The following is a 12,882-nucleotide window of genomic DNA, read 5'->3' as shown; positions in this document are numbered from 1 at the left end:
CCAGCTATTCCCTCCCTTCCCTCCCCGCGCCAATCCTGCCTGGGTTTGGAATGGAGAGACTTGTGGGGAAAAGCGAGAGCCTCCGTCAAAGATGGAGTAGGGCGGGAGTTTGAGCCAGGATGAGGACAGAGGGTTCTGATGGGTTCTCAGGTTGGGGTGGGCCTCGATCCTGATGCCTAGAGACGAGGCAGAGGAAGTTGGAGGTTGGGAATCTGCGACAAGAGAGGCAATACTACGTTTCTTAAAGGCCACGTTTATTCAAGTCTCTCTAGGCGGGTGTTCGGTGGCTAGAGCTCTGGCCCAGCAGTCATGAACTGGGTTCCAAGGCCAGTGCTGTATAAAGGTGTAGTGGAGAACACCTGTCACTACAGCACTAAGGAGGTGGAGGTAGGAGGATCAGGAGTTCAGACAGCCTTAACTGTGTAGTGAAGTTCAAGGCCAGTCCGGGCTATATGAAAGTCTTTAAAGTATTTTATTTATTTATTTGGTTTTTCAAGACAGGGTTTCTCTGTAGCTTTTAGAGCCTGTTCTGGAACTAGCTCTTGTATACCAGGCTGGCCTCGAACTCACAGAGATCCGCTTGCCTCTGCCTCCCGAGTGCTGGGATTAAAGGCGTGCGCCACCACCGCCCGGCTTTAAAGTATTCTATATGATAGCGGCACCGCTTATTGAACACTTGCTGTATACCAAGACAATTCAGCTTGGTAGCCCTGCCCCAACGGGTTAATTTTCACTCATATCCCTCTGGGATACGATAGATACTATTCACAGCCGGGCGATGGTGGCGCACGCCTTTAATCCCAGCACTCGGGAGGCAGAGGCAGGCGGATCTCTGTGAGTTCGAGACCAGCCTGGTCTACAGAGCTAGTTCCAGGACAGGCTCCAAAGCCACAGAGAAACCCTGTCTCGAAAAACCAAAAAAAAAAAAAAAAAAAGACGATAGATACTATTCACGTCACCCACCCCACCCCCATTTTCCTAGTGGAGAAACTGAGGCATGGGGGTGGGGTAGCCAAGTCATTCGTGCATATGTACCACAGCTTGGGAGTCGTGGGGACGGAATTTGAATTTGGTGTCTTAGTGGCTGCCTTCATGCTTACCTCATTTTTTACAGCCTGGCCGCCCCCACTAATCTCCGACCCTGACCGTGTGCAGAGAAAGTAAATTGTTACCCAGTTTATAGAAGAGGGAGAGGACGCGTAGGAAGTCACAGATGCCAAAAATAGGGAATGGAAACTGTCCTCGCCTGTAGAATTGCAAAAGAGAGGGTTTCCAGGCTGTGCCCACCCCTTCCCCAACTCCCTGCTATGCAAATCAGATTCAGGCCGGCCCAGGGAAGCAGTTTAGCGCCGCCTAGTGGCCATGACGGCGAAAAGGCGGAGTGGAAGGGGAGCTACTTGCAACCTGGTAGGTTAAATTGGAGAGAGGTTTCCTTGCCAAAGTAGTAGGAGCTAAATAATAAGTATAGTCAGGAAGGCAGTAACTATTTGTTAAACAAGTGAATTAATGGATCACAGGAAAGGGCAATAGTGGCTTTGGCTCAGAGGGGAACTCACAGCAGGGAAGATGTCAGATTTACTGGGTATCAGAGTTGAAGGAAAGGGAAAAGAAAGGAAAGGGTGGAGAAGGGCCATGGTTTGAAATTTGGGAATACCTCAGGGAGAAATGACATTTGGAGACTCAGGAAATGGTCCAGTCATGTGTGCTATGTGGATGAGAGACCTGAATTCAGATCCCTAGGGCTTAAGCGAGAGGCGGTAGTCTGAACTTGATTCTCAGGGCTCCCAGGATGAGATGGGAGGGGAGGCAACTGTGGAATCTCAAGGACAAGCTAGCCAGGAGCAAGAGAAAGAGCGAGAAAGACCCTGCCCTAAGTGATGCGGAAGGGGGTTCCTGCACCGAGGTGGTCCTGTGACCTCAACACACGAGCCAAGGTGTGTGTACGGTATGCACCAACACTCTCACACAGACGCGCACCAACACATGGCGCTCACAGCACAAGAGCAAAAGGAAAAAGAAAAAATGGGTGGTGAGAGGGGCTCAGTGGACAAAGGTGATTGCAGCCAAGCCTGAAGATCTAAGTTCAATCCCTGGGACTCACACAGTGGAAGGAGAGAACAGACTCCCTCCCTCATGACTTCTGACTGCCACATAGAAACTGTGTCCTATGCGTGTCTTCACACATACACACAAACGACATATACATACACACACATATATACACACATACATACATGCAAAGTGAGCAAATAAATGTAACAAAAATGAAAAAGAAAAACTGGCCGTAAAAGCAGAGTGTCCTTTCTACTGTATATTTATATTCACATTCCTTGACTGTCATGTAGAGTGCTCCGCACTAGCGCTTTATCTTGGTCGTACCTACCCTCAACTCCCCCTTACTTTCCCCAGAAACCCTCAATGAGTCCTGGACTCCCTTCTCACTCTCCCCACCGCGTCCATTACTGTCCCCTGTGGGAAGATTAGCTCATCTCCCTGGTGTGAGTTCATGAGCACAGCCCTCATGTCAAGCTGGGAAGAAGGCTTTTCGCAACTCTCTGTCTCACTCTGCAGCTCTCACAAGGTTTCCGTCCCTTCGCCCTTGATCCTTGGGTTGGCAGTGGTATAGATGCTCTCTCTGGAGCTGAGCACTCACTAGTCAAGAAGTAGCATCAGCAAGCGATGTAGTCAGTCATTAACTTATATCAGCCGGTGGGCACAGTGGAAGCCGTCTGAGGCAGGATGGAGGTCTGTGTGGCTGGGGCACAGGGAGTGAAGGACACAGAGGACACAGAGGCTGGAAGGGGTGGGGGCAGGGTAGCAGGGCCTTGTGGGGTGCAGAGAGGACTTGGGTTTTGATCCTGTGGAAGAAGGCAGTTAGAGCCATAAGGGGCTATGGGCAAAGGAGGAGTGCCCTTTGGGGAAGGTGCCCTTGGGGGCTGCAGCGGGGACAGACTGTGAGAGACCGGGGTCTTACACAGGGGACGTGGAGGAGCTAGAGTAGGTGACAGCTTATGTGCCAATAGGCGAGATGAGGCAGTGGCTGATTAGTCCTGCAGGTGCCCAGGTCCACTCAGTGTGGGTGGAGAAAGGGGAGGTCACACCAGTGCCTGGAAGGCGTGGGGGCGGAACTGCAGGTGCTCCCCTCCGCCCCACAGCTCCTCCCCACCCCCAGCCCCAGGGCGACAGTTACAGTCACAGAAGAGGAAGTGGTGTTGTAGTTGTCCCCACTGGGGCAGGCAGCGGCAGCGGTGGTGGAGGCGCGAGGGTGCACGGGGCCTCCCCGAGGGGGAGGCAGGCAGCCACCATGGAGCTCTGGCGACAGTGCACCCACTGGCTGATCCAGTGTCGGGTGCTGCCTCCCAGCCACCGAGTGACCTGGGAGGGGGCCCAGGTGTGTGAGCTGGCACAGGCTCTGCGAGATGGTGTGCTCTTGTGTCAACTGCTTAACAATCTGCTTCCCCAAGCCATCAACCTGCGGGAGGTCAACCTGCGGCCCCAGATGTCCCAGGTGAGCCTGCTGGGTGATGCCAGGGCAGGGCTGGGCTGGAGGGGAGCACTTCTTTAGGTCTGGGTCTGGCTAAGTGGAGGTGCTGAGCAGAACAGGGCCCTGCGTGGGTTTACAGACTCTAGGTCGGCTTGCATCTGTGTTGACTAACAAGGGGGAAATCCCTCCAACTATAGGCTAACTGTTGAGACCCACATAGAGGGGCCCTGGGGTACCCGGGAGCCTTGTGGATAGCCAAAAGTGTGCATGAGGTTGGAGCCACCAGACTCAGGCATTGAAGAGAGAGGCCTTCAGTTGCTTCTCCCCCACCTGTGGCTCCTCCTCTTCCGTCTCTTCTGATCTCCCCCCCTTCCTCCTCACATCTTCCTTCACCTCCATTTCCTGCCAGCGCTCTGGGCTGTGTTTCATGGAGGGGGGGGGGCTGCATTTTTATCCCCTGTGGCTTCCTAGCTCTGCCCATCCTACAAAGGGCCCACTGAATGCAGGGCCCAGGCCTGGGATCCCAAAAAAAGGTCCCTGGCGACCCTGAGACCTTTTCTGCCCTCCCCACCCTTCAAGGGGAGGCATACTCAGAAGTGCCCTGGTGAGTTTAGGAAATGTATTCAAATCCTTATTTGAATGTGGCTGGGGTGACAGCGAAACGTGACTGGTGGCTTTGTGCTCTTTTCCCTGCTTTCCCAAGGATGCTGGGTTTGGGGGGGGGGCTGAGAGCATTACAAAAGGAAGATATAGGTTCAAGTCAGAGGGCTACATAGCCTTATCATGGGAGCAGAGGAATACTCACTGTACCCAAGGGAACATGGCCTTGCCCTAGGGTCTGAAGGACACAGCCCTGATGTAGGGACATCTACCATCTTGCCCTCAGTCTCTAAGGCCAGCACATCCAGTTCCTCCAAGTCCCAGGAGGCTGCCGCTGGAATGATGAGCTGTGGTTGGCTGGGGCTGGTCTCTTTCCTCTTGTGAGGGGTCCCATGTGGTTGAAGAAGGAAATCGCTTTGAGAATGAACTGCTGGGGTCTCTAGAATGTCCCCTGGGGTTGTCGGTGGTGAAGCAGTGGCCTCTGGAGCCATCACAAGTTCCCTGAAGGGAGCAGGAAGCACAGCACCCACTCGCTGCCCTCCATGGACATCCCTCTGGCTGGCTACAGGCCATCAGAGATTTGACTATATTTGCTTGAACTCCAGTAGCTTTAAGGGCTTGAGGAAGTAGCCATGGGACATGTAGGGCCCCAGCTCTGGCAGGACTCGGGGTGCCCTGTGATGTGGCAATCGCAGCTGTTGGGAAAACAGTTGAGTTAAGGATGAACTTTCACCCCTGAGCATCATAGCTAAGGCTGATTTTCTGAAGGGCCAGTGTGAATGGTGTTAATCCCCAGAGGACCGGCTATGTTCCCGCAATAGTCCTAATATGTACCAGACAATGCTGGGAACTTGGCTCTAGCCCCTAAAGAGTTCTTAAACACAAGGAGACAGAAAAAGATAGTCTCAGGCCTGTGTGTTCTAGGGATGTGGGCAGGACACTGCCTGAGAGAATTAGGACTTATATAAGAGGGATATTTAGGCTGGGTTTTGAAGAGTCAGTATGAGTTTACCCATTGCTCTGTTGTATGAAGCCCCAGGCTGGGCTGGGGTTCACCCTGACCCTCCCTATCTGTCTTCTCTGCGGCTTCTAGCCTTGCTTTTCTCTGCCTTCCTTAGAAATTCTGTGTCTGGTGGAGATGTGTGTGAGAACCAATGGGCTATGCTCAATATGCCAGAGGGAAGTACCCAGAGAGGCCTTTGGGTCTCTGGGACACTGTTTAACAGAATGAAGCCAGGGACAGAGTGACCCATGGGATGTGGAAGGCAGAAGGAAAATGAGAAGGAGTGGCTGATAGAAACAGCAGAAAGCAAGGTGTGGAGGTTGGAATAAAAAGACTACTTAGTTCCTCCATTTCTTCATCACTCTCCTTTGTCCAGCAAGAAGGGAAGAAATAATATATACACCATCTATCCATCTACCAACCCACCCATCCACCCATCATCCATGCACCCATCCATCCACCCATCCATCCATCCATTCATCCATCCATCCATCCACTCACCCACCCATCCATGCACCCATCCATCCATCCATCCATCCATCCACTCACCCACCCATCCACCCATCCATCCATCCATCCATCCACCCATCCATCCATCCATCCATCCATCCATCCATCCATCCATCCATCCATTCACCCATCCATCCATCCACTCACCCACCCATCCACCCATCCATCCATCCATCCATCCATCCATCCATCGATCCATCCATCATCCACCCATCCACCCACCCATCCATCCATCCATCCATCCACCCATCCATCCATCCATCCATCCATCCATCCATCCACCCATCCATTCATCCATCCATCTACCCACCCATCCACCCATCCGTCCATCCATCATCCATCTATCCATTATCCACCCATCCATCCATCCATCCATCCATCATCCACCCATCCATCCATCCATCCATCCATCTATCCATTATCCACCCACCCATCCATCCATCCATCCATCCATCATCCACCCATCCATCCATCCATCCATCCATCCATCCATCATCCACCCATCCATCCATCCATCATCCATCTATCCATTATCCACCCATCCATCCATCCATCCATCCATCATCCACCCATCCATCCATCCATCCATCATCCACCCATCCATCCATCCACCCATCCATCCATCCATCCATCCATCATCCACCCATCCATCCATCCATCCATCATCCACCCATCCACCCATCCATCCATCCATCCATCATCCACCCACCCATCCATCCATCCACCCATCATCCACCTGCCCATCCATCCACCCATCATCCATCCATCCGTCCACCAGTTCATTCATTCACCTGTTCTTCTACCCATTCACCCATCCACTTACCCACCCATCCTCCACCTATACATCAAGCAGGTACTGTGCAGGGCAGGCCCCTCCCTTGGCGCTGGAGACTATGGAAGTGGGACACATATGCTCATGTTCTAACACACCTATTCTGAAGGAGGGAAATGAATCAAAGAGAAAACATGGACAGGTGTACATTTTAAGTGGCTAATACTTTGAAGAAAGTTATGCTTGGAAAGCTATGCTGGGCAGCACTTTTGAGTAGAGAGTCTGGAGAATCTCCATAGAGTAGAAGCCTGGGGGCAGGGAAAGATGAACCCTGTGGATATGGGGATGGGGACCCCAGCAGGGGATGCTGTCTGTGCTCAGGGTGGTGGCTGTCCCAGCGTTGCTGGTGGAGGTCAGATTGGAGCATTTTCAGGCTGGCTGGTGCCCATGTGGCCTAAGACCCACAGAAAGGATGACAATGTCTTGTTTAGAAACAGAGGCCCAGATATCACTAGCGTTCACTCCTCTGTGGGAGTGTGTAATCCTTCCACGCAGATCTTTGAGGTTGGAGGCCTGAAGAGAAAGAGGTGGTTTGGGGAAAGATCCTTCATTGCATGAAGCTCGTTAGACTGCAGAAGAATCAGGAGTTGGGGTAGAAGGCATTAAGAAGCCCTCAGTCCTAGCAAACCATTCAGGTGGTGTGTACCCATGTACACTGGCAGAGCCCTTGGGTGGCATGCCTGAACTGGAAGTAAAAGATAACAGGGTGATTGGCTTGGACTTAGTGGCTTGGGTACAGCATTTGCTGTGCAAATGCGAGGGTCTGCAGGCACATTGAAAAGCTAGGCATGACTGTGGGCACTTTCCTGTGAGCCCAGTGCTGCGGGCTGGCTGGCTACCAGCCTAGCTCCAATAGCGACTCCAATAGAGACTGACCCAATCAGGTGGGTAGTGATAGCGCAAGCCATCTGCCCTCTGATGCATGCACAGGTGTACATGAGCACACACAGCTGAAAGCGGACCATGGAAACACACGTGCACAGTGTAGCACGGAGAGAGTGCGGTGCTGTCTTTGGTGTGGCAGTCAGGGTCGGGAGGTCAGTGAGCACAGCAGGACCTTCCAGGCTTTTGTGTGATTGAAATAGTGTAACGATGCCTGGGAACAAAACGTATCTCCCAGATTTCAGTGCAGCTCAATGGGGGACCGCAGTGTGGGGCCCTGACGTTGGTGGCCTGAGTTCCATTTCCAGCCGCTGGATTTTGGGGAAGTGTTTTATTTACTCTCCTATTGCCAGGATCAAACACCATCACCAAGGCAGACTATGGAAGAATTGATTTGGGCTTACGGTTCAGAGGGATAAGAGTCCACACGATCGAGGAGGGAGTCATGTTGCAGGAAAAGGGGCCTCCTGCCTCCTACAGCAAGCAGGAAGCAGAGAGAGAGCCATCCCTGGTGAGATACTTTCTCTAACGGGACCAGACCTCTTAAACCTTGCCAGACAACGCCATCAGTTGAGGAGCACGTGTTCAGATGTCACAGACAGGAAAGGAGGGCTGTCCAGGCGCAGAGTCTCAGGGTACAGATGACATGGCGGGGAAGGCCTGGTGGCAGGGAAGGCACTGCTGGTCACATGCCATCTACAGTCAGAGGCAGAGACACGGTGCTGGTGTTTGCATTCAGTCCAGGCCTCCCAGCCCAGGGGATGTTGCAACTGTCCCAACCTAGACAACCCCCCACAGACAGGCACAGAGGTAAAGTGAGCTCTCATAGGTGTGTTTGGAGGCTTGACTCCTACCTAACCCTGTATCCAGACAAGTTGATGACATTAAACATTACAGGAAGTTACTGAAAATCTCCATGACTCAGTTCCCTATTTCTGTTTCTCTTTGTCTCAGCTGCAAGGGAACTTAGGACTTCCTGAGCTAGACCAGTGCTCCACCCCTGACCACGCCCCCAGATCATCACTGGGGGATTCTGTATGGGGCTCCACCCATTACCACGCCCCCAGCTCCTCACTGGGGGACTCTAGGTGGGCTTCACCCTGACCACGCCCCCAGTTCCTCACCGGTTGTTTATTTCATCTCAAGGTCAAATGTCAAGTTTGGGTGCTGTGGTGACAATCACAAGCATTGTGTTTGGGTCACAGACGCTAGTTTTGGTTCCTCAGACACCTGGTTCCGTCTTCCTTCCACCTTCCTCAGACAGTCTGCTCCAGCCACAGGCCTGTTAGCCTTTCCTCTAAGGCATCAGGCAATGCGTCTCGCCTCAGGTGTTCGGTGCAGAGTGTTTCCTGTCTGGAACACTGTCCGTGCTACTATCCACCTGGCTTCCCCCTCACCTCCTTCAAGCCTTTGCTTAAACGTCTTTCAACAAGGCTTCCAACACGTCACTAAAAATCCCACCTTTCCTGGCACTGTGCAGCCCACTGTCATTTTCCTTGTGTCTGAGCCCTTGTGAGTATGCCCATCCGTGTGCAGTCTGGTACGCACGTCTGTGGGGGCACGGTGTCTTCCCCAAGTGCTCTTCTTCCTTCTGTCTTCAAAGATCTCTTTGAAAGGTTTTCAGTTGTGAGTGAGTCTCTGCGGGAACACGCGCATTCCTATGCAGGAGCCGTAAAGCCTGAGGCACTGCATCCCCCCTGGAGCTGGAGTTCCTGGCAGCTGACTTGGTCCTCTAAAGAAACAAGCTTTGGGCCATTTTGCCATCTCTCCAGGGCCGCCATCATTTTTGAGACTGGCCTGTGATGGCTGGGATCCTCCCGTCTCTATCGTCCAGTGCTGGGACTACAGGCATCCCCACCACACCCAGCTCTTACGCTAGTGCTTTGGATTTGAACTCATATCTTCATGCTTGCACCACGAATGCTTTACCCAGAGTCCTTGCCCTAACCCCACCCCCTAATTTTCTCCTATAGTGCTGCCCACCATCTTCTGATAAGCCATATGTAGTCCCTTGGTACACAAGAGACTAGCTTTTTTCATGGAGTCCAAAATCAGCCTGTGATTTAATCTCCTGCAGAAAATACTGTGCCATTTTGATAGAAGCTGCTTGTGCCCTCCTTTGGCGTTGGCACCGTCTATAGGTGCCTGTCCTGAGCTGTTAGAAGGCACATGCCATGGAACCAGCCACTGTATTGTTTAGGGAGTGGTGATGAGAGCAACCATTCTGTGAGCTGAGCATAGCACAATTTATTAAAAAAAAAACCCTGTGTTTATAAAAAACAGAGTCTCATGTATCCCAGGTTGCCCTCAAATTCACTGTGTAGCCAAGGATGTTTTAATTTTTATTCTATTTTATTTTGTTTTATTTTATATTGTTTTGGTTTTCGTTTCTTTTTTTCTGAAGCATTGTCAGTAGAATTGCTCTGGCTTTCAAGACAGGGTTTTTCTGTGTAATAGCTCTGGCTGTCCTGAAGCTCTCTTTGTAGATTAAGCTGGCCTTGAACTCAGAGAGATCATTCTGCCTCTGTCTCTTTAGTTCTGGGATTAAAGGCATGTGCTGCCATGCCTGCCTTTTTTTTTTTAATTAAAAATAAGATGGGAAGCAACCAAAGAAAGGTGACTTCTTTTGGCCTACACACATGCACGGGTGCACACCCCCCCCCCCACATGCATGGATGCACTTACACACATGCATGTGTGCACACAATACACTCATGTGCACACATGCATGTGCTCGTACTGTACACATGCATGCCTACATGCACACTGACACACTACACACCACCCCCACGGATTAAATTTGATTTAAAAAGAAAGCGGAAGAAAGGAAGAAGGCAGGAAGGAAGTAGCTGCTGTCTGCTCAGCTCTCTCCTAAAAGAGCGAGGGTTCTACAGGAACAAGGGTGGGGATGGGGCAATGAGGGGGAATGAAGCCACCATTAGTGAGCTTGCGAAGCACTCTGTTTGTTCATACTTCCCAAACCGGAGGGGAATCTGTACAGCTATGCAAATCAACCATTCGTAGAGCCAAAGGGGCTGCGGAACCGCTCCTGGCTGGGAAGAGCATGTAGCAGGCTCCTGCTGGTCCAGACAGCCCACCACTGACGCAACAAACATTCTCGAGTGCATTCCAGGTCTGGGTGCCGAGTAGCAGCTGGAAGAAAAAGATGAACGCATCAGTGCCCTCAAGAGGGTGACACTGTGCTAAAAAAGAGATAAAAACATCTGAGGGCCAGTGAGATGGCTCAGTGGGTAAAGGCACTTGCCGCCAAACCTGACCACCTCAGTTTGATCCCTGAGTCCCATATGATGCGAGGAAGAAATGACCTCCATGCACGCAAATGACATGTACAATGAATGAATGATTCTTTTCTTCCCCCATATCTGACTGTGCTGTGTCTGTGAGCTTAACCAACCATGGCTCAGAGACGTCCACATTTTAAGACTGTGGCCGGGGAGCACTAGTATCCAAGTTTGAATTCCCAGCACCCAGGGGAAGAAAGCTAGACCTTGTGTCCGCCTCTTAACTCAGCACTGAGGAGACGAAGACAGTGATTTTGTGGTTCACTGCTCAGCAACCTAACTGAGTCCATGAGGTTCAGCCAATGAGAGACTCTGTCTCAAAAAAAAAAAAGGTGAACTGGGCCTGAGGAAGGACTTGCAAGCTTGTCCTCTGGCCTCTGCATGCACAGCCAACTGGATGGAAGAATGGGATGAGCATCCTGCCTGTGTTGGTCACCATGACTGTCTGGCTTGCTGTCCCCTCAGCTCTCTCCACAGCTGAGATAAGTCACGACAGGAGGGTGCACAGGTTCGATGCGGAGAAGGGTCGAGAAGGAATGGGGGCCCCTGTGTGCTTTCATACCTGGGGAGACATGGTCCTGGAGACAGCCCACGTGCATATACAGAGGACCAGTGGTAGCTGCCCTTTTAAAAACAGGGGTGTGGGGGCTAGTAGGAGGCTCAGGGTGTGAAGTGCTTGCCACGCAACCGCGAGGACCTGAGAGGACTAGGCGTGACAGGGTGTGTCTGCAATCCTCGTATTGGGAAGGTTGAGATAATAGGATTGCTGGGGTTCTCTGACCAACCGGACCAGCCTAGGGGGCCAGCTCCAGGTTGAGAAAGAGACTGTCCCCCCAAAATAAGGTGGGGGATGAAGAGATGGCTCAAGAGTTGAGAGCACTGACTGCTCTTGCAGAGGACCCAAGTTCAGTTCCCAGCACCCACATCAGGGAGCTCACAACCACTTGTACCTCCAACTTCAGGGCATACAGCACCCTGTTCGGCCTTATCTTGCGCATGCAGTCACGTGGACATATCCACATACAACCCTTCACTGAAGGGAAATCTAGGCAGGGGCTCCGCCCCTGACCACGCCCCCAGCCCCTCGCTGGAGGATTCTAGGCGGGTGTTCTACCACCAGCCTTTCATTGGGGGATTCTCCAGCCCCTAGACGTTTTTATGTTTTGAGCAGAGTTCGTCAGGAGTACAGGCTGCACCGCAGCGTGTGTCTTGCTGGAGAAGTTGGACGATTCTTTAAAGTTGATGCGCTTATGCGGTTGAAGGTCATGCTGTTGAGCGTTCTAACCTCAGCGTCCATCCCCTTCTGTCTTGCTGTGGTTGCTGGCCGAGCCCTGCCTTCCCCTCCACTACCCCAACGCTGTACAGTTGCCCGGTCTTGTAACTTAATGCCTCAGCTGACTGTACTTCCGACCACACACTCACCAGGGTTGTCACCAACCCATATCCGGATTGCTTTTGTGAGAGCCCCTCCTGTTGCAAGCACTGTGGCATCAGGGTCTATTTTCCTTGTCCACTACTGGGTCTCTGTGCTGGGTAAACAGTAAACAATGTATGCTTGCTGAGTCAACTAATGACTGCGTTTTGCGGGTTGGGCTTTGTGTTAGTTCTCAGTTCTAGAGCAGAGAGGAGGTTCTTTCCTTTCTCTCTTACTCATCTCTCTCCTCTCTTTTCCTCCTTCCCTTTCTCTGTTCTCCCAATCCCTTCATCTTCACTTGTCTCCTCCTCTTTCCATTCCCTTCCCTTTGTTGTGTGACACTCTTCTGGGGGAGACATGAACACATGTCCACATACTCCAGCCAGGGAGCTGACAATAGGAAAAAGGAAGGATACCACCAAAGTCCATCTTGGTGAACTGTGAATGTTCCTGGGGCTGCTTACAAGAATGTGAGTGAGGGGGTCACTCACAGGAGCAGAAATGACTCAGAGACAGTTGCCTCACTGAGGCCCGGCATGGACGGTGCTTGCTGGAAACCTGGAGGGCACCGCACAGCCCGCAAGCAGGGCAGTCTCTTCCAGTTGCCCTGTCCTGTCTGAACTTCTGCGCAGTTCAGCCTTATGCAGTCCTTATAGCTTGGCCTTGGGAAGGGAGGGACTTAGAGAATCTTGTCTGTTTTAGGAACTTCCTGTTGTTTATTCCTGAGCTTAACGTGTTTCTCTGGAGGATGGAGTGTATCACCTCCTCTTAGGGCATCCTGTGTCTTAATGAGCTTCCTTCCAACGTGGAAGGTTTCATCTTAGAGGAAATTGCTACACAAACACCCTCTTCTCT

The 12,882-nt window shown here is 51.8% G+C and overlaps 1 protein-coding gene across 2 annotated transcripts in view; it reads left to right on the top strand.

The window, feature by feature from the left end:
- The first annotated feature begins 3,196 nt into the window (after positions 1 to 3,196).
- Positions 3,197 to 12,882, top strand: part of Vav1 (vav guanine nucleotide exchange factor 1) — a 52,165-nt gene continuing 42,479 nt past the window's right edge. For both annotated transcript variants that reach the window (XM_075942542.1, XM_075942541.1), the window contains exon 1: positions 3,197 to 3,508. In XM_075942542.1, the coding sequence (XP_075798657.1) occupies positions 3,305 to 3,508 (204 nt within the window). In that variant the 5' untranslated portion in view covers positions 3,197 to 3,304. The remainder of the gene's footprint in view (positions 3,509 to 12,882) is intronic.

This window comes from Microtus pennsylvanicus, chromosome 12 (genome assembly GCF_037038515.1).
Source record: "Microtus pennsylvanicus isolate mMicPen1 chromosome 12, mMicPen1.hap1, whole genome shotgun sequence".
In the NCBI taxonomy this organism is placed as follows: Eukaryota; Metazoa; Chordata; class Mammalia; order Rodentia; family Cricetidae; genus Microtus; species Microtus pennsylvanicus.
Note: the sequence above shows the minus strand (reverse complement) of the source record. Positions and strands in the feature narration are given on the sequence as shown.